This window comes from Sphaerodactylus townsendi, linkage group LG03 (genome assembly GCF_021028975.2).
Source record: "Sphaerodactylus townsendi isolate TG3544 linkage group LG03, MPM_Stown_v2.3, whole genome shotgun sequence".
NCBI classification, from domain to species: Eukaryota; Metazoa; Chordata; class Lepidosauria; order Squamata; family Sphaerodactylidae; genus Sphaerodactylus; species Sphaerodactylus townsendi.
Genome location: NC_059427.1, coordinates 74,051,289 through 74,077,479, shown reverse-complemented (window position 1 = coordinate 74,077,479; position 26,191 = coordinate 74,051,289). Strand labels below are relative to the sequence as shown.

The 26,191-nt window shown below is 44.8% G+C and overlaps 1 protein-coding gene across 6 annotated transcripts in view; it reads left to right on the top strand.

The window, feature by feature from the left end:
* CPLX2 (complexin 2) overlaps positions 1 to 15,812 on the top strand; it is a 167,529-nt gene extending 151,717 nt beyond the window's left edge. For 5 of the 6 annotated variants that reach the window (XM_048488677.1, XM_048488676.1, XM_048488674.1 and 2 more), the window contains 3 exons: positions 460 to 574; positions 6,018 to 6,193; positions 14,046 to 15,812. In XM_048488677.1, coding sequence (XP_048344634.1) covers positions 544 to 574; positions 6,018 to 6,193; positions 14,046 to 14,243 — 405 coding nt within the window. In that variant the 5' untranslated portion in view covers positions 460 to 543 and the 3' untranslated portion in view covers positions 14,244 to 15,812. Of the gene's footprint in view, positions 1 to 459; positions 575 to 6,017; positions 6,194 to 14,045 lie in introns of those variants that run through there. The other variant, XM_048488679.1, reaches the window with a different exon arrangement.
* The last annotated feature ends 10,379 nt before the right edge of the window (positions 15,813 to 26,191 follow it).

Below are 26,191 nucleotides of genomic sequence, written 5' to 3'. Positions count from 1 at the left end.
TTGAAATAAATGTTGTTAGTCTTTAAATATTATTTACCTCCATGCCATGAACGGCTCCAGCTGCCTATTTCCACACATTAATCCTTTAATAAAGAGATAGGTCATTGTTCTCCATGGTCGTTGACATCCCTAGCAAGTGATCCCGGATAAGCCCATGAGGAACAAGATGTTAACTTCTTCTTTTCAAAATGTGCAGTAAGTCCTGAAGCAGTTAGGATGGGCAAGAATTGCAAGGTGTATTACAAATGGAGGTGGAAATCTATCCGAATTTTCTGGGGAAGGTTCAGCAAAATCACTCTAGATGTGGATTTTCTGTCCCACCTAATTTTTTACATGATTTTCCACAAATGACATGACAAACCATACCTTTGGATGCACCCTGTTTGAATTGGCAGGGTCCTGGAGAGGATTGTTTCACTGTTCCCTTTTGCTCATCAGACATCTCTTTCATCCATCCAGGTAGCGCCTGACCTGAAGACTCCCACCAGCAACACTGGGTGAGAATTCTGTCGTTGCCGAGAGCTCGATAACTCAGTTGGAAGTATGGATTTTGTGATGAAGCAGGCCCTAGGGGGTGAGTCTTGACTTTGTATTAATATCATTCTCTTTTAACCCTCCTCCATCCCTCCCATCATGCTCAAACCTCAAATTTAGTATTGCCAACCACACAGTGGGGCCTGGCAATCTCCCAGAGTTCAGTTCCTCTGGAGGAACTAGTGGCTTAAGGGTACACAGTCCGGGGCAAATGGAATTCTCTCCAGAACCTCTGCTCTCCCCAGGCATCCTCAATCAAATTTCCAGGAATCCCCTAGGCCAGAATTGGCAAAAAAAATATTTTATAAAGTTGAAGGTGGTTTCAAAGTGGGATCACTACATGTGGTATAGATACACGCTTGTAACATCTTTGTTACAAATCGCTTACTCTCTCGATTGTTCTATATTTTTCCAGCTTGTTCTGAAACCTCTTTTCCCTTAATCTTTTTTTCCCCCTGAAAATGCTTCATTTGGGGGTTTTGGCAGCCTAGGGGCATTCAGGAAAAATCAGCCTCCTTTTATCCATAGGAGTCTTCTGCTGGATCCAGCTCCATGCTTCTGTCCTGCAGGCTTTGCAAAGTGTGAATCACCCATCAGTGTTTATACTCTGCTACCTAGGAGGAGTTAATGAATCTTTCCAGGGGGGAATCTTGGCTATGTTTTTGGCTGCCTCTTCTAAAATGACAAATTGGATTGAGAAGAGAGCACCTCCAAGACACATGCGGTGATGAAGTCTTTATGCTTTTTCTTTCTTGACTCTGCAGGTGAGAAACTACCATGCCTGTGCAGACAGTTTCCAATTTGTATGATGGAACTAGCTGGAAAGGATATTGCATGTCATCATACATTCTTGCCTCTGCCCCATCCCTCACTCCCAGCCACAATAGCCCATCAACCGGGGGACTGCAACTCAGCCCAGCCATACACAGGCTCCCTTCTCTCATCTTGTATGGCTCTGCTGGTGCAGCAAGCAGCAAATCTACTGTCTTTGGCTGTGTGATAGGCTTGGCTAGATTCGTCAAAGCAATGATGAGTCACAGGAGCTAAATAGGGGGGCAATGAAACTCAGGAATATGAAAGACCATGAGTTTGTCCAGGGAACCACATGAGCCAGTGGTGCTTTGTAGCTCTAAACTGCTGACAAATGGCAATGGGAAATGCTTTTGCCGGCTTCCTAGCAGAACTTCTCAGAATGATACAGCACAGACTAAGTTCCTATCTCCTTTGTACAGATGTGCACAGACTTGGAAAAAGGAGAGAGTAACTCGTGGTGGAGAATGTTCTTCCCCTGTAGTTCACTGGATAGTGGATCCTCCAAGTTTAGGAAGAACTTGTCAGAAAAGCTGGGACTGAAAACTCCACAGGCTGACCTGTGCTTTCAAACTAGTAGCTCAACAGTTCCATGACCATACTGAACCTTTATCCCATGCATTCGCTGGTAGAACTAGGCCTGCCATAAAGTAGAATGTGGTGGCAATCTCAGGAGGTACCTTTTGAATGTCATTTCCCAGAGCACAGTATTTTTCCCCCTGGGAAAATGCAGTTCCCTGACCCAGTGTATCCACTGAAGGTTGGAGTGGTGTATGAACTGTGGCTGCACACATTGTAGAAGTATCTATGGGCTAATGTTGATGATGTAACTAATGACAAGAGGCATGTTTTCATTGCCCCCCCCCCTCCTAATCTGCACTATTTCAAGATTTTTGAAACATTTAGTGTGTTGTTTATTCAATTTTGAACTGATTGTTCCTATGTACATCATTCATCCATTTGGGTGAATGTGTTATGCTGCCCCACCCATGGCCGGTTCAGGGTGACTCATTTCAATAGAGCAGGGGTGGCCAAACTTGTTCAACATGAGAACCACACAGAATGAGCTTCAGATTATCTGAGAGCCATAAGACATGAACAGATATCAAAGACATGTTTTTTTATCATTACATGCACATTTTGTTAAAAACCTTTTATATAAATAGTACATTTTGTTAAAAACCTTTTATATAAATAGCAAGAAATATTCATACATAGTAATTATTATTCATGTGATTTTTATTATTATTAATAATTAAATGACACTGCCAAAAATTTAGAAAAAACAGAACAGGTAAAAACTGATATTGTTAATGGTACTACTTTGGCTAAGACTAAATGTTTGGCCAAAACGTGGCAAAATATGCAAGTTAGAGATATTTACTGGCTATTACTGTTTGTAGAAATATTGTGAGTCCCAATTTTTGCTGTGAATTGTTTAAAATCCAGCTGACATGTTGTCAAGGCTGTATGAATTACAGGAGCTAGGGGGCCTTGGGCACTTCCTCCTCTCCCCCCACCCCACCACCACCACACCCAGGCCCTTGTCATCCCTTCCAGCCTCCCTGCCCCATGGCAAAGCGTGGCAGCTCAGCCAAGGGCAAGGATGCACATAGAAGGAGATTCACTCCAACAATCGGCCTCTGTAGCTGTGAGCCGCACGTTATGTGGCAAAGAGCTGTATGTGGCTCATGAGACTCAGTTTGGCCACCCCTGCTATAGTTTCCATATTGTTTTTTTTTTAAAAAAAAAGAGGAAGGGAGAAACACAGACTAAGATGTACTCTTCCCCTTCAATGGCCCTACAACATTTGGTTGGTTTATTCTCTAAAACAATACCAGTTCTTAGATGTACACTCCCTTTCTGTAGCTGACGTGTACAACTTCCCCTTTTAACCAAAACAATGGACAAGCATGTAACACACCCTAACTTTGCACTCATCACAGCAGAACAACCACTCGTGTGATAAGGTGGAGGCGTGGTCGGTGCTGGTTGTACTTGACCACCTTTTAAAGTTCTTCCAGGGACACACACACTCATAGGTGTTCAGTTAACTAAAAGGTATGCCTGAAGTTAAAGGATCTTAACAGATATGCAAATACTATTACTGCTACAGTTGGTTTTATCTCTACCACTCAATGGAATTTTGAACACTGGTCTGTTTGGAAACTGCACAGAAAAAGAGACAGCCAAATTTCCCAATCCCTGACATGGAGCTATTTTCCACAAAATCCCTTCACCTCACAGAAAGCCATTACATCTTTCCACCACCTGAGAACAGAGATTAGGGCTGGGGGCAAGCAGTGGGAGTGGAGGAAGGACACAAACCTGTTGTGCTGCTGCTTTTCTGCCAGATTCAGCATCTGATTAAAGCGACATCTTGCAGTGACCAATACAGAAGTAGACCATTTGTTCTGTGGGTCACCATCCAAAAACAGCTTGACTTTCAATCTTCCCCTGACACCCAGGAGGGAGAGTTCAGGGCCTGGGGCTCTTGCTATGTGGAGACACTTCATCTAGGAATGGAAGCTGTCAAATCTCTGGCACTAGGATAATCTAATAGCTTTCAGCTGCTTTATTGGGCAAGCGAAGAGACTTATGGCTGCTTCACTTGGCCCAGGAACTCCATCTATCAAAGCAGAAGTCTTCCCATTCTTTTCAAGTAGGAACAAGTACTTTTCAGAATGCCTAGGAAAACATGGCTTTTCTTAATCAATTGCCTTCTTTCCATTGTCTGCTGCAGAAGTACCCTTGTTCTTAAACAGAGAGATTGTAGGCAAGGGTCTGGAATGCCCTTTCTGGAGTTTCACTCAGGACCTACTCTATGGCATGCAAGTACAACCAGCGTCCACTAAGCCTCCACTTCACATGTCAAAACATCCTTGGTGGCCTAGGCATGAGGCTTAACTCTTTTTTCCTGATTTGCAGCATCTTACCACTTAGTATGCATTTTATGGCATACATTTTGCCAGTGAGGTTCCATGATGGTTGACTTGTTTTTATGTATGGCTCTTGCTGTTAACCTCTTGACTGTGAGGGCTGGACCCCATCAACATCTGCAGGTTAAAGGGGGGGAGGAAACCATTTTTGGCCAGCAAAAAAACCTGTGACCGTGACAGAGTGACCATTCTGTTATGTACAAAAACTGCATTGTCTTGGTGGTGCAGTAAGGAGAAAAATTGGACAAGATCAAGTGGAGAAGATGGTGGGATCCAGCCCTAGGTCTTTACTCTTGCATGTTTGTTTCATAAGGTTGTTAGATTTAATTTTAACCATTTTGTTAGCTTTGTGCTGTGGAGAGATAGAATAGAAATTTACTCAATAAATAAAACCATAAAATACAAGGGTGAACTTAGACACAGCTGGACTCCTAATAACTTGTGGGTCCCGGATGCAGCCACAAGTGGGTCAATGCAGCTGCAGTACGATGTACAAACTAGGCAAGAGACGAGGGCACCAGCTGCCAGGAGGTAGAAGAAAAAGGACACAGTTAAGGATTGTGATACATTTACAATCAAATTGGAAGCAGATTGGAATGGAAGAAACATGATACATACAGTAATATTATACACACAGAGGCTTTACAGGGCTCTTCATACATTACTAAAGCATTTTTTAAAACTGCATTTGAAGGCCCCTGTGAGCTCACATGCCCTGACCTAGATGGCCCAGGCTAGCCCAATCTCATTGGATTGCAGAAGCAGGATCCACCCTGATTAATGCTTGGATGGAAGACCACCAATGAATACCAGAGTCGCCATCCAGAGGAAGGCAATGGCAAACCACCTCTGCTAGTCTCTTGCCTTGAAAATCCTGTTGACCATACTTGACAGCACTTTGTACACACATTACTCCACATATCTTGCTTGAATTTTCTTTGCTGTGATTGGATATGATGCAGCCTGGCAAGATATACTTTATACTTACTACAAAAACATTATTTCACAGGCTACTCCTGAACCCCACATTACACTGGAAATGCTTGGATTGACTAGAATCAAGTGGGCAAAGCAAAAGATACGGACCATTTCCACATCAGCTCATTTCCCCATCAGCCCCTAGAATGGTGTGGAGCTGATGCTGAAGATTTGCATGGGATCCATCAAGTATTTTGTAACAGAAGAAAGGATTCCAAAATTGCCATTTGATGCCAAAACAGAAAGTCTGGATTCCAAAGTGGCCTATGCCTATGATACTTCCATTATCTTCTCACTAACATCATTGGTCCCCTTGGGTTGAGATATAGCTGTGGTGGCGAACCTGTGGCACTCCAGATGCCCATGGACTACAATTCCCATCAGCCCCTGCCAGCAATTGGCCATGCTGGCAGGGGCTGATGGTAATTGTAGTCTATGAACATCTGGAGTGCCATAGGTTCGCCACCCCTGAGATTTAGGGAGGCAATTCCACAGAAACACCTCCTCGGCACCTTCAGCTTTACAATCTTTGATGAGAAATTGTTTCCCCTCATTAAAACCACTAACAAACTGCACATTTAACTCTTGCATGGTGGAGCTACATGGACATGCCTTTCCTTTCCCCATCACTTTTGAAGTTCAGGTGAATAGGAGAGTGGAGCATAATTGCAGTGGACACCTATGAGAAGACAATGAACTGTTCTGAGGAGTCATGATCTTTCCTTCTGACTGTGGCTTTTATGATGTTACGTTCAGGGGCCACTAAAGACATGGGTAAAATGCTGGGGGGTGAAGAAGAGAAAGACCCTGATGCCCAGAAGAAGGAAGAAGAGCGACAAGAAGCTCTGCGCCAGCAAGAAGAAGAACGCAAAGCAAAGCATGCCCGCATGGAGGCTGAACGGGAAAAGGTTCGGCAGCAAATCCGTGATAAGGTAAGTAATATATCAACAGCTCTCCAGTGAAAAGAATATATCTAAGATTTGCAGAAGTGGATAGGACCTGTTTGCAACAAATGGCAAGTGTAGAATTTATGGAGGGAGTCTGAGCCTATGGTGTTTCTAAGAAGATATTGCTGCCACAGCCAATCCAAGCTCTGTAATGACAGTTATGAACCAGACTCCTGTTGGCCATTATTGACAATATTAGGACAAAACTCCATTTTGAGAATCCAGCCTAACTGGTCTGTCTTACTTGTTATGTATAATGGTTGTCTGATACCAACATAATAAAACCTAGCGCTCACCTTTTTATCCTTTGCTTAGTAAATGCAAGCCTTCGGGGGAGGGCGGTTTAGAAATATAACAATAAATAAATAAAAAATAAATAAATATTGATAATGCATAAATATTCAAAGTATTGATTAGGTTATCTCTGAGAGATGAAATATATATGCTGGAGGACCCTGATAGATGTTTAACAATTTGTACATTTTGCCATTATAAGGCATCGATTGGTATCTGAGCCTGAGTTAACAGAAGTAAGAGGTCTCTATCATACGCCAATGAAACCCTCTAAATCCTGCTATGGAACAAAAGCCTTCTGTAACTGACAGTCTTCAAATTGTCATTATACTAGGTGGGCTTTTGATGTGAAGAGAAAGAGACTCCCTCCCTGTTATTGACAGCAGCTGTTCGTTCATACGAATGCAACATGTCCCACTCCCACTTGCAACATGTCCCACTCCCACGTCCCCCTATTCATCTCCACCTTCCCAGTGATTTTCTGGAAAGGCTTCAATGTTTTCCCACCCTGATCCCCTTTGTGATTCCAGGAGCCTGTGCCTGCAGAAGTAACAGCCTGTTAAGTAGAGACCACATTAACATGTAGGCCTCAGAGGCTGTTGTCTCCTTGGGACCTCTTGCACATGCTCATGAATGATTCTCATCTCCTCTGATGTATCCATTTGCCACGTTGCAGAAGAGAGGATAATCATTCATGAGTGGTTCTGGTGGGTTTTCCAGGCTGTGTGGCCGTGGTCTGGTGGATCTTGTTCCCCACCCTGGGACATGGACAATATATACCCCAAACATTTCCTTCTCTCTGGACACAGTGTGTAACAGACATCCCTCTGTGATACACCTCTGAAGATGCCAGCCACAGATGCAGGTGAAACGTTAGGAACAAGATCCACCAGACCACGGCCACACAGCCCGGAAAACCCACCAGAACCAGTTGAATCTGGCTGTGAAAGCCTTCGACAATACATTGAACAAATCATTCATGAGTCTGCAGTGTGAAGTCCCGGGGAAGAGCAGTCTTTGAAAAAGCTCTTGCTTGCTCTGCACTCCGAATGCCCACTTTGTTTCCTTATCTTTCTCCTTTCCATTTTGACCTGGCCATCACCCTGAACCTATTTGTCTTTATGAATGGGACTGGGTGGATAGAAGATTAGATATATCGTGAAGATTGGTGTCTAATGGTTTGCAAGATGTGGCAAAAAGGTATTAGAAATATAGACTGAAGATAATCAGGGTCCAAAGGCAAATTGTGTTCTACGGGACTGATTTATATCAGCCAAGGAGAACATCATACACTTAGCACTTTCAGAGGGACAGGAATATACTGTCTGTTTTCATTGTGAGCCCAGACTCAAAATCAAAAAGAGGAGCTGGAAAACCCAAGCTTCTTTACTGTATTTTTGCCCTGTCCTCCAGGATCTGACTCAAACATGCTTGTTTAGTGCAAATTTGAGGACTGTCAGCTCCATATGCAAAGGAATTCCACTGAATTTTTGAAGTTATGGGAAAGTTCTATGTTTGGTGCGTATCTCTCCTAGTCAATTCACACATGCAAGCTCACCACTTGATTCAATCAAGCTCATTCCGCACATGCAGAATAATGCACTTTCAAACTGCTTTCAGTGCTCTTTGAAGCTGTGTGGAATAGCAAAATCCACTTGCAAACAGTTGTGAAAGTGGTTTGAAAACGCATTATGTTGCTTGTGCGGAAGGGGCCTTAGTGATGATAACACATGTGTGAACCAAACCCCACAAGCACCTACATATTTTGAATATCTATCTGTATATGGCAGTCTGTATTCTCTTCAGAATGAATGGTAGCATCAGACAGGTGAGATGGAAGGGAAATAATTGGCTGCATTTGTACAACCTGTGGTCACAGCTAGGCTGGGGCTGCTTATGCATGTAAGATTTTAGGAAGAAGTCTATCCAGCCATCTTTTTTCAGACAGGATTTGTGGCAGTTTTAAAGTTCAAAACAAAATGTGAAAGAACAACCTCTTGAACTTTCTCAAGACTTTAAGTTTTCCTGCTGCTTCTAGCATAATCAATTACTGTGTCCACTGTTCATGAATCCATTGTTAATTTTTATCTCCTGTTGGGAAATCAGGTTGATTACAACTTTTCACTGTGCGCCCAAAGCTATTTCTCATAATTTTTTCTTTTATCATTGTAATTCTGTAATCATCAAATTACAATTTTAAAATAATACTACAAAGTGATGCCTACAAATAATGCCTACAAAGTGAAAAGCCACACTTATCCCCTCCCTTTAAAATAAGAACCATTAATTAATAACTCATTCAAAAATGCCCCCACTGTAACAAAACAGAAAATAATTAGGTAGCCTGTAAAATAAAGGAATAAAAGGAAAATTGCAGAGAGTAACAGAACCCTTAATGAACAGGATTAACCTCCACATATAAATACAACAGAGCCCTGTGGTGTAGAGGAGTAGTAAGTTGCAGTGCTGCAGGCAAAGCTCTGCTCATAACCTGAATTTCATCTCAGTGGAAGTCAGTTTCTGATATATATAAAACTTCTGTTGGCCATTCTTCTTCTTGCAGACTGTGGGAAAAGATGGTTGAAAACAGGGTCAGACTTTATGGGACATCGAATTTTTCTGCCTGTATTTTCTGGTGTGGTTTTTTACCCTAGCCACAAAGGACCCTATGTGGATCAGAGCTATTGCCTAAGAGGGGCTTTAAATCTTCACCAATTTCTCCAAATGAAGATAACTTCCAAAATAAACACAAAACCTACCAGAGATCAAACTAGCCATGGGGAGGGGGGGCATTTTTGATCAGATAAACAAAATAGGGGGGAGACTTAAAAACTGCAGCCCCAGGGCAGCACCAGAATTACAATCTGTCAGGGTTCACACATCACAAAAATGCTGAGAACCTTTAAATGTTTTGTTGGACTCCTGAGCATTTTGGCTGGGAAAGTAAGCGTAGCATTTCATCTCAAACACAATAGTCCACCCAGAACAAATCAGCTAAACTGAAAGAAGTAGCTAAAGAGATGTGAATGGAAAATGTTGTGGAAAGAAGAGAAGGGGCAGAAAGAGGACAGAGAAGGAGAGAGAGAAGTCCAGAGGAAACAGTAGAGGAGGAACTTTGTATAAGAGTGTCAAAAGAAAGAGGACATTACACCTACATGCTCAGAGGAAGTGTTCCTCTGACTACCTGAGGCTAGGAACAAGTAACTTAGGAAGGTTGTTGCCTTTATTATCTATATAGATAAAAAGCTAACAGTGACTTTGTTAGTCACTCCCTAATGCCGAAACGGCTGGACGGATCGCTCCCAAATTTTCACATGACGTCCCTCCCTGTTGCGGGCAGGTAATTGGACCTTCAAATCGCCAAAAGTCCATACCTGAGCCAGGTAAAACGTCTTTTTCCTGGCGCACCAGGCCATGAAGCTGCCTCTGTTTAACTGTCACTCTTAGAATGTTCGTGCAGCCTGTCTGTCTGTGGCCTGAGGGCTTGGTATGATGGCTTAGAATGTTCGTGCAGATGGGCAGAGATGAGCAGTGAATACAGTAAATAGGTAATACTGTTAGGTAATACGACTGGAAGTGAAACACATACACACTTTGCCGAGTGAGACGTCAGGTGGGGTCCCCCCCCCCACACGCAGGTAACTTTCACTCTCTGTGCCTCACCCACTGCTACCACACAATACACATCCAGCTCATCCTCACACACCTCACTCTGCCCTCCCTCACATCCAACCACCTCTTACCCACTTCCTCACCCATATTCACCACAGCTCTCTTTTACTAAAAGCGAGCTGGAGTTTGCCTTTTCCTTCTAAGAAAATCCGTGGGGTGGGGGCAAACCAACATTACTGGCTCCGCTTCTTTTGCACATGGCCCTTTAAAAACCCAGGGAGCTGGCCTCGATCTGAGTGCCTCACCACCCTGCCTCTGTTGTCTGACTAGGATAGCCTCCTTGCCCCAGTTCTGCCTTCCCCAAGCCAGGACTGTGTGTGTCAACCAGCCTCATGGACAGCGGGATTCGCACTCTGGACAGTTCCGTTGTGGAATGGAAAGGGTTACTTTATACTAAAAAACGAGACACCACCATATAACAATGTGAATTGAAAAGGGAAAGAGGGATTCCATTTGACCACCCCAAAAGGCTGCGGATCATTGGACCTGCATGGACATCTGTGTGGGTTGCAGACTGTGATTAGAAGGACAATTGCCACAGCAACGCGTGGTTGGGCCCTGCTAGTTAATAATAATAATAGACCTTGAATAGGCATTAATAAAATACAGAATCGAAAACAAACAAACAATGCAAAAATCAGTAATACGGGGAGGATCAGCATACCAGAACCTTTCCCAATAAATTTGCAACCATCTCCAATATCACGGATGAGCTATTATTTAACAAAAAGCAAGCCCAAAGATTAGGAGCAGAGTACCTTAGCAGAGGAGGGATAATAAAATGAAAATCAGGTCTAAAATAAACATATTTGGGACAGTCAAAATGTGCAGCGTTGTCTCAGGAGTATTGGTGTAATGAGGGCAAACTCGATCTTGTACAGGGGTCCTCGAAGAAGAAAGTCTGAGGGGAAAGAGTTGCACCTCGTTCTAGTGAGGGATTGAATAGAACCTTTAAATAGCAGGCCATTTGCACTTTAGTAGGGACAATACCAAAGTATACAGGTGAGCAGGAGACCCCGGCTCTTTGAACCAAGAGTTGAAGTTCTTGACTAAAGAGACAAGATTTTATAGTTTGCAATATTTCGTTCATAGTTTGCAATATTTTGTGAGGGGGCTAACATGAACATGGCATCTAGGAAAGGCCTAGCTAGAGTGATCAGCTTGCTCTCAATGTGGATCCACCAGTCAGAGCAGAGGCAGAGTGAGGGGAGACTGCACCCGGGACACCCCCCCACCACACCCCCTCCATGGCCTGGCCATACCTCTGCTGCGGCTCTGCACGGGGCGTTATACACACACACATACACACACCGCCCTGTGGGCCCTGCACCACTGAGTCAGAGCATTGGATCTCGGGAAGGGCCAAATAAAGATGACTATTTGCATTGGTAGAAAAACAGAGTCTGGTCAGGAATTTGAAAGTGAGGAGCCAGGCTCTTGTAACTAATAGATGCTGGCCAGCTTCTAGACATAAAGTTGTGTATGTCACACAATGTGGGACTCCAAAAATTTGATAAAGAAACCTCAATTGATTTTTTCTAAAAAAAGAGCCCAGTTACTGATCCACAAAGGGATCCTGTATAGCAACTGCTGTGTTATTTTCTCATTGAATAACTTTAATACCGCTGGGATATATTTGCCCCTTTTGGTAGCAAAGATTAGGATGGCAGCTGACGGGGCCTTGGCACTCTTTGTTGCAAGTGCTCTATGTTTCACCCAAGAAGCTTTGTGGGCAAAAGCAACAACTAGATATTTAAACACTTTGACCTGCTCTACTGATTTACCATCTAACCTCCAATGGAGAATTTTAAAGGTATTAGAAAATACAACCACCTTTGTCTTTTGAGGATTGATTTCCAACATGTTGTAGGTGCAATACTCACTACATTTGGCTAGTAGATGGTTTAGGTCTGTCCTAGATCTAGATAATAGGAGCGTGTCATTTGCTAACAAAAGAATGGGAAGTGACACATTCCTTGGTAGGACTATGAGCGTTAGATGCTCTTAGAGCTGGAGAAAGGGAATTCAAGAACAGGTTGATAAGAACAGGGGCAATGACACAACCCTGTTTGATACCTCTGGTTATTAATATGTTAGGAGAGGAGTTTCTGAGTTTTAATTGTTTTATTAAGTTTATTTTTGTGCTCTGCCGGAATTATCTGACTCCCTTTTTGAGCAAAGCAGTGGGTAGCAGTGCTGTCAACTGAAGGCTGAATTTACTGCTCTGGAGAACGGTTGTTAGCAGCATACAATTGGTAGCAAAGTTCTGCTTTTATTCCTTGCTGGTAAATTTACCACCAGCCACGATTGGAAGTAAAATGCTGATCTAATCCAGCAAGGCTCTTCCTTCTGTTTTTATGACTGCCAGAAGTTTGAGGATGGGAAGTGCAGGAGGCATGGTTTTTGCATGCATGTGTATAAGAATATTTTCACATGATACAAAATGAGGCAGTAGCTAGAACTGGGGCTATATTCTGTGCCATTAACTCTCTCTGCCAGTCACTTTAGGCTCCCGCCATCCACAGGTTATTAATCAAGATGGTGTCTACACCTCCATCACACGTACCGTAAGTGCCAGTATTAGGTAGCCCTGTTCTCCCTATCTGGGATCTTTAATATCCTCTGCAGAGGCAGATAGCGCAGTTGGTGCGGCCTGTACCCAGCCTGCAATATCGTGCTAGCTGGGGCAGATGGGAACAAGAGATTCTGACTCATGTGAAAGAGTATGTGGAGTAGCTCTCCTTTGTCAGTGTATTTATTAGCTTTAAAAGGGGCTTGGTAGCTTTAAAAGGGGCTTGGACAGATTTATGGAGGAGAAGACGATTTATGGCTACCAATCTTGATCCTCTGTGATCTGAGATTGCAAATGCCTTAACAGACCAGGTGATCGGGAGCAACAGCCGCAGAAGGCCATTGCGTTCACATCCTACATGTGAGCTCCCAAAGGCACCTGGTGGGCCGCTGCGAGTAGCAGAGAGCTGGACTAGATGGACTTTGGTCTGATCCAGTTGGCTTGTTCTTATGTTCTTATGCTGCATCCCCCTTCCCAGCTTTTGTGCAACTCCAGCCTTTCCAAAGAGATCTTGCAGCATCACTTAGAATGGGGAGGGGTTTGGCATGAAGGCCTAGGACATCCACAACAGAGACGGATACAACCAGACCTGTACCAGCACAGACTGGCTATGTTTGTAGTGTTAGGCAGCTCTTTGGATACTGGGTTGAGCAAGAGTTTAGACACTGTGTTTGCAGATGAGTGCCATGGGCTGGCCAGCTGAACACTGAAGAGGTGTCTCTCTTGGTGGTTTCTTGCCTGTTCCGCCTTCAGTATGTGGGCAATCCAATTCCACTTTCAGAGGAATACATGTGGATTGTCTATCTCCAGCTTGCAGAGGGAGGCTTTGGCCAGAGTCCAGCAGAGAAGCAAAGGGTTTAAAGGCAGGTCTCATGCTGCTGGAAGGTTCTTCTACTGCTTGTAGGTACTGCTTGAGGACACACATGTGGATGTCGGGCAAGGCAAGGGGGCCCATGGACAGTGGTTTTCTAAACACACCCTTCACCTCTGGGGTAGTAAGATAAAACAAAGTTCTTTCCTTGCTGGGGCTTTTGGTAATGGGGAATAAATCAATAGTTATGATCCAGATGGGGCAGTTTTGATCAGGAAATGGTCCAAGAGGAAAGAGCTATGTGCCGTGTCCCCTGTGGTTTTGAGAGTCAAATAACATGTCAGGATAATAATAATAATAATAATAATAATAATAATAATAATAATAATAATAATAATAATAATAATAATAATAATAATAATAATAATAATAATAATAATAATAATAATAATAATAATAATAATAATAATAATGTCTCTCCTCTGCAGTATGGCCTGAAGAAGAAAGAGGAGAAAGAAGCAGAGGAGAAGGCAGCCCTGGAACAGCCGTGCGAGGGGAGTCTGACACGCCCCAAGAAAGCTATCCCAGCAGGCTGTGGAGACGATGAAGATGAGGATGAAGAGAGCATCCTCGATACGGTGCTCAAGTACCTGCCAGGTCCACTGCAGGATATGTTCAAGAAGTAACAGCCACACCAGCCCCCTACCCCACCCACAGTTCCCTGGTATTGCCGACTCAGCACTTGGGGTGGGGTTAAAGATGGGGAGGGGACGTTCATTTTTTTTTATTCATTTGATTTTGTTTTGTTCCAAGGGGAGACTCCACATGTGTCCTTGTGCCATGGGACCCCTGCCAAGTCACCCTCATTTGTCCCCAGGAGAGGCACATCAGGCATGGGATACTCTCCCCTTCTTCCCCTGCCCCCTTCTTGCTCTACCCATCAGACCAAAAAAAAACTCACTCTCACCTGCTGTGCTCCCTGGAGCCACAGGCTGGGCACTGCCGGGAGCCTGGCTCCCCCTCCTTTCCCCCACCCCTCAACTGTGGAAAGCTGGAGTTCTGTTGTGCCAAAGTGCCACCTGGCTACATGGTAAAAAAAAATAAAAATCTGGGCACAGACAGGGACCAAATTCACTAATGCAACCTCTTGGGGTATTGGAGTGGGAGGGCAGCCTGGGCTCTGCACAATGCCACGCTCCCTCGCACATTCCACAGCCACAAGTTAACTGCCAGAGAGGGATTGTGTGCCCCACGCCCCTCCATGCTCCTGTTCCTGCCTAGCTCCTTGGGGCAAGACCAGCCCCACCACATTCCGTCTCTGACCAAGGGAGCGACCAATTGGAGCAATCCTTTCCCCCCAATCCTAACTTCCAAGGGCTGTTGGCATTTGGGATTGTCTGTCTCAAGCTTGGAAAAGGGAACTCCTTACCAGGAGACTCACACCTCAGATGCTGATGTGGTTACATATGTGCACATGGGAGAGTACAGAAGCTCTGCTCCCTGTAACCATTTCCAGTCCACACACATGTTCACAGAAGCACATGTAAACTTCCATGGCCACACTAGTGCTGGTGAGGGGCCCAAAGACCAAGTTCACTTCTTTGGCCTGGTCTAGTGATCCATGCAGGTGAAACCTTGGGTTCCAGGTGGCTTGGTCCATTGAGGATGCAGGGAAGGAGAGAATTCTCTCATCATGACTGTCTCAGCCACCTTGCTTTAGTCCAATTCATTTTTTTTTTACTTTCCAGCTGCCCTGGTGTTTGATCCCTAAGTGTTCTGTGGCAGCTGCAGGCAAAGATAACAGAGTCGCAAAGACACAGGAAGTGCTCAGAGTCCTCAGTTACTCCTTTGAATGAGGTGATTATTCTGGAGTCATCTGTGCCCAGATCCAGTGAGTGGCGGAAGGAAAGACATCCCTCCATGTGCCAGGCTGGGAGAAGATATAGCTGTATTAATGCTAATGGAAATCTAGAAGATTGCCTTACATGAAGGTAGTGAGAAAAGAGGTCTGGGGACTCTGAGACAGATCGACGATACTATGAGAACAAACAGTGCCTGCTGGCTCAGTCCCACTGATCCTGGCCAAACCAAGGGCTCCACATCTCACCCAGTAGTCCTGTCTCTGTGGCATCTAGACCAGGGGTAGGGAACCTTTAACACTCAAAGAGCCATTTGGACCCGTTTTCCATGGGAAAAGAAAACACTTGGAGCTGCAAATAATTTTTGACATTTAAAATAAAGATAACACTGTATATATTGGGGTTTTTTACCTTTTACTCCGCTCATTCTGAGAAGCGCATGGATGCGTCTGCCCTGCTGCCTGCAGGGTGGGCAAGGATGGGGCCAGCGGCTCGGCCTCACCGGCCACCAGGAAAGCACCTGCCCCGCTCCAACGGGGCAGGCGAGAGGGGAAGCCCGTGGCATGGCCCAGTTTTAGCTGCCTGCAGGGCGGGTAAGGATGGGGCCAGCGGCTCAGCTCGTGGAGCCGCAGTGCAAGGGCAGAAGAGCCGCATGCGGCTCTCGAGCCACAGGTTCCCTACTCCTGATCTAGACCTTTCCACAGGCCTTCATAAATACAGATGTGATCATAAAGTTGCTTCATGCATATTCCAATACAACCATACAGTTTCATGTGCATATTAGGGTGCCTCTGCATCACATTCAGACAATGTCACACAAGCACAGATTTTTAAAATCTCATCGGAACTTCTGTGGCTCACATGACATAACCGGCACTTTCCTTTTTATGCCGCATATTGTCCCCAGTGAAGAGATGCCAAGGAAACTTGCTGATTCAAGGTACCACATAGCTTGGGGAAAATCCTTCCATTCTCCCACCTCTGCAGCCCAATCCTGCCCAGAGGTGTGGTGAGTTACAGCCCCCTCCCCCAGCTCTTTTGCTGTGCTGTTGTTTCATTCACACCCTGGCTCCTGCTCCCCATCCTTTCCTCCAGAGGCACACAATTAGGCAAAATGGGTTGGCTAGAAAATGAAGGGGACGTCTTGCTACTGTTTGGCCTCCCCCTGCCCTAGGCTAATAGTCCTTGCCCACTACTGGAAAGAAGGCTGGGATCAGCCTGCCTTGGGAAAGTTCTATGGTTCTCATTCTCTTGCATGTCTGTCTGAGAAGGCAGGTCCCCAGTGATCCCCAAGGTGTCCTGGTGCCCAGGGACTTTTGTACCAAGGTTGAGTTTGACCTTGGAAGACATCTCCCTGCATCTCAGTGTCCCTCCTTCCTTTCTGCCTTCCTTTCCTAATAGTTAAAGCCATATCAGTTAGACTGCAATACTATCAACACTAAAAACTCCACGGGCCACGCTCTCTCATCTTGTATAAAGGAGCATCCCGGGGCGGGGGTCCTGCTCCCGCCTCCTTGCCCGTTCGTCCGTGTCTCTGGCCACCTGGCCCATGTGTGTTTTTTTGCATTGGTGTCTCTGTAACAGGGTAAATCACCCAGCGCCGCCCATCTGTCTTGTTGTCTCTGCTAAGTCACTCACTAGGTGGTCACCCACATACAGCCCCATGGAGTTCAAGGCTAAGGGGCAGAGAGCCTCCAAGAGTGTGAAGAGACAGAAGCAGGCTGGAGGTGGTGAAGGGCCAGTCTGTTAGTGTATTGTTTGTATTTGTTGACTGAGCATTTGCTTTGGCCTGTTGCCGTATGTGCCATCATCTCACAGGGCAAAGAGTGATTGTGGTGTGGAATGACTGACCAGCAGGAGTTCTAGAAGACCCATGCTGGTTGCAGGCAAGTGGGCTGTGTGCCAACAGGGCACTACCCTGCCTGGGTTCACTCATGTCCATTGTCTACTTCACCTTCATGGCTGAACATTGCAAACTGCAATAACTCCACCTCACATGGGGCAAAGGGCTGATGCTGGAGCCAGCTATCCATCATGAGGTGGTGTTGCTGATGCTCTCGGTTTATACTTTTATAATAACACCCACAGGATGTTGATCCCAACCCAGAGACTGGGCTGACAGGGTTGCTAGTGAGCTCCTACACCCTTACACATACTGCCCACAAGACTTTCACTACCCCCAATGGCCTATCCTAGGAAAGAGCTAAAGGCAGCAGCATAACTGGGCAAGAGTGGGCCCAGGGCGCACTCTGAGTTTTCTACCCCTCTGCGACCCCACCCCTGTAGCCCCCCTCCCTCCCCCCACTTATCTTTTCTAGCCAGCAGAAAACAGGCCAGTCTGATGAGGTGGGGTCAGGGGTGATTTTCATGCTCCCAAGGCATGCGCCTGGTGCAACGTGCCCCCACCCCGCCCCTTGTAGCGCTGCCACTGGCTAAAGGGAAAACCTGGCTGTATGGAGGGATTTGGGATAGCAATTCCCACAACAAGAAGAAAGAATTAAACCAAGCTTCAGGTTGTGGTCATCTCAGTGGAGCCATTGTGGGACCCTTCTCATATTATCTTTATGGCAAGGGAACTACTGCTGTGCAGCTCTTCCTTGCACCACTAAGGTAACTTCAGAAGCCCCGGCCACGTGTGACTTGCTTACGCTGCAGTTCCTCCCTACCCCAGCATCATTCCTCCTAGACACTGAAGCATTGATGGTTTTGGGGAGCAGCCACTGCAAATTAGCCTGAGAAAAGTCCTTTGTCAAGTGCTTCATAGCCAACCACTGTTATGAACTTGATGAAAATCAATTTCCAAGCTGAAGTGCTGCTGCAGTTCATTGTGTGTGAGAGAGGGTAACACAGAGAGAATAAACAGTGTTGGGTTATTACCAGTCCTTTTTTCTCATTACATATAATTTATGTCTTTTGAGAGTCCCCGGTTTTTCCCCTTAGGTGTTCGTGGGCCAAGAACCACCACTAAAGGTGGAATTTTATTGAGTCCTATATGAAAATTCCAAGTAGATACACAGAGCAACAGAAATGACCATTTAAGTTACTTCCTGAATGACAATAAAGGGGTGTGTGTATATCTGACTTTAGGAAAGAGTGTTGACTTTCTTTTTGGCTCTGTGAGCATGCACGTGTACAAGAGAACAAGGGAAGTCAGCAGCATGGATGTGTATGCAGCAGTACATGTGTGTGGTGTGTGTGTATTAATGAGTTTACATAAACCTAGAGGAAATGTTTGCATCATCTCTGCCCATTCATCTATCACTCTCAGTGTCTGCAAGTGTACATACACTCCATTTGTTTTCAAATGGCTTCCAGAATAGGGCATTCTGCAGGGGCTCAAGGCTGGCAAAGAGGAATTACACCCAGCCTCCAGATGTTTCTCTGTACCCATTCTACAAACCAATAGCGAGCGCTGCGGAAGGGGCCCTGGTTCATTCCCGATATGCATGGATTCCCCTTTGTCTGCTTGCCTATCACTAGACTGTATGGGGGAGCCAAACTGCCCCATACACTAACCTATTGGGTTGTATGAATCATTCTACACTGCTTGTGTCATCTGCTTGCTAGAGTCATCATGTCCAATTGGCTAGTCCTCTTCCCACCTGCACCTGGGAGGGGCATCTATCACAGTGATGGGGTGAAATGGGATCCTGAAAGGAAAGAGAAGGCACAGTCAGCACACTCTGGAGGGGTCCCTTCAGGTTAAAGGGGGACTTTTGTCACCCCACCAGAGAGCTGAACTGCCAAGCCAGAGAGTATGCCACTTCTGAGCCATTGTCCTTGCACCCTTCAGCTTGACTTTGACCAGGGGATGAGCAGGGAGTGGGACTTCCTGTCTCCCTTCCTCTGTGGGGTGGAGGATGCAGACAAAAGGGAGGGGCAGTGAAGATGTGAGGGGCTCCATCTGTCCATCCTATGGTGACCATCCTGCTCTAACTAGTCTTTGAAGAAATAATAAAATAAAGGAATTTGTACATTGCTCTGTGTCCGGTGTCTTTGGCTGCCAATGTGGGAGGAAGGAGCAGAGTGGGAGGCAGTGGAAGAATGAAAGAGGAGCACTACCAGCACTTCCTGAAAGAGCTCTGCAGCTGAGAGCAAATATCCAGGGTAGCAAATATCCAGGGGAGAGCAAAGGAAGGAGTTGAGGTAGGCCTGATGGACTGCAAGGGGAAGCACACTAGGAGCCGCACCAAGAAAAGGTGCTGCCGAAAAACAAGTCATGTTTGGAGAAGGCCTCCAGCAGAATTTCACCAACTTGTGTTTAAGTTCCTCACTTGTTCATAACAGAATCCCCAAGGGAAGTTGTGCAAATACATGTATCAGGAAAACAGTAATCCAGCTTTTTTCTTGCCTTCATCCCAGTGGTGAGGCATCTCAGTATACCTTGTGTATCTTTTCCTGCAGCCCAGTAGGCATCATGGCCAGTTTCAGCATCTCCTTATTGAACAGTTTTAGCTAGCACCAGTTTGCTTCAGCAGCTGGAAGAGCACCTTGCTTTCCTCTTCTGTGCTCCTCTCCCTGGGAGTTTACAGGATGAGAGAATCCATAACGAGAGAGCTGGGGGGGGGGGAGGGGGAGTGAGTGGACTGAACAATTTTGTAGGCCAGGTGCTGCCCATAGGCTACCAATTAGCCACCTTTACATTAGAATATCATTGGTGTTCCTTGAACATACATCAGGTAGTGCAGAAACCCTGTTCTTAGCTGTTGGCTTTTTAAAGGGACTATTGTCACTGGCTAGATAAGAACAGCCATTTGTTCTCTATTGCAGATCTCAAAGCTAGAATTAAAAAACCATTTCTGTAGGCAAGTTGCAGAAAGAAGGTTCATCTACAGTGGCCAATAGTATGGAACTCCTAAAATAGCGTCCCCATATACTTCAATACAGTATTGTTTCCCCTTGCAAGAGAAATAACTGAAAAGGGTTACAGGGGCAAAATATTACAGCAAACATTTGCAGCAGCTGCAGTGTGCATGAATCAAAATTACAGACAGGCAGTTGTCATGGTCTGGGTCAGACCTCTGCTAGACCCTAGAGAGCTGGCCATATGCTAATGGGTGCCAGAAAACTTTGCCAACTATATCATCAGAGGTAGCTAGCCCGTTAGGCAACGAGCCCACAAGCCTGCCAACTTAGTTACAGGGTTGCTACTGTTGCCTGCTGGGTGACCTTGGACAAGTTTATACCTCCTTGTACACCTTGCTTCGCCTTCTGTAAAGCAAAGCAGATTGTGTCATTGTGGCTAATAGGACACCCTTGGAGCTTGTGAGGTGAATCAAGAGTTGACCGTACATTCAGCCCTTGGCATAAGTCTAACATAGAAGATTAGCACTACTGACTGCAAAGGTTGTCCCAATCTTTTATGCTTGTGTGAATTCATTCACTCTTTGGCCCACATATATTGAATCAGCAGCCGCCACCAAACCACCTCAGATCACACAATGATTAATCAGGCATATGGATGACTGCTTCAAGACTGATCACAGGCCTTATCGTAAACAAAAGATTTTATGGGAAACATTTCTCAGACATGATTGTGAGATATAACAAGCTTCCTGGGTATTTTTAGTAACGTATGTTCCAAGAAACCGTCACCATTCTAGTGAGGAACAACTTTAATAGGTAGAACTTCAAACCTGCTATAACTCAGCAGGCTTTCTTTTAGGGTTCCTACTTGTCACTTCTAAAAGCTGTGACACTGGCTGATTACCTACTGTCTTCTCTGCCTCACCCTTGCTCTGGTCTGGTGCAAAAGTCACACCAGAAGTGCTCTTGCTTTCCGCAGGGAAAGCGAGAAGCACCAGCAGGGCAAGAGGAAGTGCACTGGGACAAGAAATCTTGCCCCAAAATGGTTCCTCTCTCGGCATGTCATGGAGGAAGCACATCAGGACAAGATTTCTTGCCCCAGTGCACTCCAGTTGCCCCACATGTAATCAGCCACTGAGGTTTTATTGAACAGCAATCTACCTGTGAAAGTTTTTGGGTTCTTGATCCAGATACACAGTGAATATTTATTTGTATCCTCTTACCATGCTTTTCTCCTGAAAGACGGGACCCAGGAACGATGGTGCCTGCACTTGGTGTGACCCAAGATTACTTCTATTATATCTCAGACCTCACAACAAGCTTACATTAGTATGCATTTCTTCCACTGATTCCCCATGGTGCCTACGGAGAGTCAGAGAACCCATAAGTGCTGATATCTTACTGGGAACTGTCACAACAGAGTTCCATTACAATGGCAGCGATGGCCATGTGTTACTGAACCAAGGGAGAAAACCCCACACTGTGAAAGTAAGAAAACTAAGATCATCTCTGAAATTTTCAACTTCAAGGATCGACATCTCATCCTAATTTTCCATAATTTAGGGTATGTAAAGATTGAGGCAGACGATCAAGGCTTATCACCTTCTCTTGTGTCCTAGTTAAATCTATGACGTGTGCCTTTTAATCTCTTTATTAGCAATTATTTACATTTCAGTGTGGTATGTTTGTTCCTTGTGACTATGTTAAGTTCTATTTGGTTACACTTATCAAGGAGTAGTCTGGTGAGAAGGAGCCCCTCCATCCCCAGAGTGTGCAAGGGAGAGTTCTAGCCACCAATGAAAGAAGTGGGAGATGCAAAAGGAGGTGGAGCCTTTAAAAGCCAATGCAGTCTATGAGGCCTGGGTTCAAAACACTCAGGCAGACATTTCCCTAATTCATGGTATGCGGTAGCCACAGAAGTTTACCCAGGGAAAGGGAGAGAACCAGAAGCTGAGAAAGAGGGACTGTGCTAGGCCGGCAAGCCAAGAAAACCAAGTAGCTTCTGCACTCCCGCATGGGCAGCAAGGGGCGATGGTGGGTCCCATTTCCACATGGCTTTCTATTAAAAATCAATAAAAGTGGTTGTGAAAAGTTTGTGAATAGCTGGAGCCAAAGTTCAATAAATTCTTCTACATTTAAAAACTTGCCATATGGGGAGGATAGAGATGCTACGGTACTTCATGTACAAACATACATACAGTTCCTTCAGTTGAACAAACATGCATCATGTATAAACTCCTCCTACTGTCAGAGCATTTAAATTGGAAGAAGCCCATTTTGGAAAAATCTGTATGATTACCCTTGAGTCGACTGTTTATTTCTGTAACATAATAGAGAAGAATTTTCTCTCAGGAAGGGAAAAGCTGCTTCCTGAATCCTTTCCAGAAATCAAAACGGGAAAAAAACAGGACATGATTTTACTGAACTCATAACAATAAATAAATAACCTATTCTTGAACAAATGACTACTGAACTAGGCTGCCACAATAGGTAATATTAGACTTTTCTCCTGACCTACCTTCCATACAGCTCATAGCAGGTTCTCCATTCTAACCTCCACCCCCACCCCGGTGAGGTAGGTAGGTTGGTTAAAAGAAAAAAATGTTGGTGAGTATGATGCAGTAGTTTACCTTCAAACAGAGTGAAGGAGGTATTTTATAGACTCATAAGAGTCTATAAGGAGGTATTTTATAGACTCGTAAGAGTCCAAAATAAAAAAAGCCTCAGCTGCAACAAAAGTTACTTTGGACTGTCCTCACGGGTATCTCGGAATCTCATCCTCCTTCATCCTCCTTGTAGCTAACTATGCTGCATTAAGAAATGTGAATTGGCCGACAGCAAAGCTTGTCCACAAACATACTTAACAGCATTTGTCTTGGTTCTCATGAAAACAGCTGAGGAAAATCAGCTCATAACTGAGGGGCTGGAAAGAGGAGGCAAAAACACAGCATGCCTGAACTTGGCAGGAAGTTGGTATTTGTCAGTTTCCACTATAGCTGGGGGAAGACAATGCAAGCTGATTGCTATAAGGCTAGGGCAACAGAGTGAGAGAAGATAATAGCAGCTCTTTGGGTTGGAGGGTTCAACCCTACTTGGAATAGAATTAAGTAATGGCTATGATTAGAGCCATGGAGGGTAATGGAGACGTGCTGTCTGCTGAGAAGCCTAGCAGCCCCCTGGGCACAGCCTGAATCATAGCGTTCCAGTGCTTCTCCCCTGCACAGGTCCCTGCCCCATCTTCATTGGCTCACTTCCCTTCTGCTGGTTTTCGTATGCTCCAAGACTCTTCCCAGCAGAACTAGAAGCAGGAATGCTGGCAGGTGCATCTGTATCATATCTCCTTTGCTACTCCTCCCCTGCTTCACTTTCCACCAGTAAAGCAGACAATGGGTGGACAGAGGGAGTTAAGAGCAGAGGCAGACTGCAGTTTTACAGGGAGTGAAAGTAGCTTGAAAGAGACATTTCTTCTACATTGCCTCGGGTCAGCTAGGTTGGCACACAGGTTTTCAGAACGCAAACCAACAAAATCTACTTACCAGAGGCAGTATGTGTCTGTTTTTAAGCCGTCAAAACACATCTGACATATGGCGACCTCTGGTGGAGCTTTCAAGGCAGGAGGCATTTAGAGGTGGTTTCCCATTGCAAGTGGGCTGAGAGAGCTCTGAGAGCTCTGAGAGAACTGTGACTGGTCCAAGGCCACCCTGTAGGCTTCATATGGAGAAGTGGGGATCAAACCCAGTTCTCCAGATTAGAGTCTTCTGCTCTTAACCACTACACCATCCTAGCTCTATGTATGTGTATACAGGGGAGGCGGTTGTTGCATTCGGGAAAACTGAACCAATATAAGCTGAAAAATATCTCATTGGTATTTGAGGCCTTTATTTTATTTTATATTTATTCATTTATTGTTATAAAATACAGTTTTAACCTGTTGACAGCAACTCTAAGCCCAAAAAGCCAAATAAAGCAGCCTTTTCAGGGTCATTTTGGAATCACTGATTACTACTAAAAGAAAAACAAAGCCTCCACAGGCATTTAAATCACACACCCCTACATAGTAGACTGTGGAGAATCTTTCTGGTGGATATTTTTAAATGTAGAGGCACTAAATTTGCAGTATAGATGCTGGTGTCTTGCCTTAGACAACCTCCAAGTTTGGTAAAGATGGGTTTGGGAGTCCATATGGGGGCCAATAAAATTAGACCTGCTGATCCCATCTTTACCAAACTTGGGGGCCCTTCTGTCACCAGCAGCTGTGCTGAAAATTTGCTGCTTTTATGTTGAAAAATACCCCGCAAAGCCCCAGAAAGATTCCCCATACACTACAGTGGAGCTGTGCTCTTTTCAACTTTGAAGAACTGCTGAACCCACCACCCAAATCCAAATTTTACCAATTTTAATGCACACACCTAGTGCATACCATGATCAGTGTACCATCTTTTCCAACTGACTTAAATTCTCTGAAGAAAGTTATCATTTCTCTAACATTAGTTGTTCATCACTGAATGCTGAATGCAAAAACCATGGATCCTCAGAAATGTGTGGCTTTACACAGCAGGGGAAGCCTTCCTACTTAAGCTGAGCTTTAATGTTCCTTGGCACCCTAGATAATTTGGCCTGCTCTCCAGCATAGCTGCACAAACAGACCATCTGATCAGAGAAATATTTGTCCAGAGGGAAATGCTACAAGGAGGAGCAGAAGTACAATAATTAGGTTAGGGAGGGTGAAATTAAATTAGCCTTCATTTTAAACCAGCAACTATTTGGCCTTGGATCCAAACAATCCTTAAATAATTGTTTTCTGTCTTCTGCTTGCAGTCCCAGCTTGCAAATAGTTTTGAGAATGAGGGTCCCACAGGAATCAGAAGTATGGAATGCTGGAGGGGGAGGGGGAAGAAAATCAGCACAGAAAGCACGACTATTGTTTTTCCAGCAGAAGTTCCCTTTGTTCCCAGAAGGTAGATTCTGGATCCATCCAAAGCAAAAGGAAAATGTTAATTAAAAGTTGTCTACACCACAGCCTCCAGGTTCATGGTGTGTGTCCCTTTTCAAAACCTGGGATCTGAGACAGGAGCCACTACACAAAACAGCAGTACAATTTGATTTCAAGCAATCTCTTTCTTACTTCTGAATGGCACTAGCTTAGAAGGTTTCAATTTAGGAAAAATTAAACAGATTTGTGGAAGATTATTTACCAGTGAGTGTCAGAACTGCAATGGTTGACTAAATGGAATTTTGTGTTCCAACACAGCATAACTCTCGATAGCAGGTATTGGTGACAAACACCAGAGGAGAGCAATTATCTTCATGGTCTACTTGTGGATTTTCAAGGAGCAACTGGTTAGCCAGTACTGGGAATGGGTTAAAGAATTACTGAGAACCTTGTATTGATCCAAGAGGGCTCTGCTTAGGTCCTTATTGCTTCCTGTTTCTCCATCACCTTTCCTAAAGCTATACCTGCCTTTCATCCCTCATCCATTTGCTCCTGGGGGGAAATCTCATCCATTAGCCTTTACTAGCAGTCTCACTAATCCTGATTATCTGTTTACCCAGAACTTCTATTAGAGCTGTCAGCCAATGGCAGAGCTGCTTTGTCTAATTAAATCTGCCTTCAGAAATTTACAAGCTTTCCATGATGATGAGTTTATTGTCAATAATTATTGTGCCTTCATCAGAATCAAGACACCGGTATTGAAGGTTTTTTTTTTAAGACAGTGGGCTTTTCTTAGCATTTATGCACCAAATTCTTATCCCCTTCCCCCAACAAATGAATGATTTTTGGTGGTTTTGTAGGTGGTGCCACTGCAAGGGATTCCAATCCACTGGGTGGTATCCATTCCAGCTTTTTAGTGGCCAAAACTGGTAAGATGAGGCTGTGTCAAAATTTTGGAACCCACATGGAATGGGGGCTGCAGAGAAGAGAGGAATCAGACAAGACTGAACAGAAAAGCTGGGAGAATAATACAACA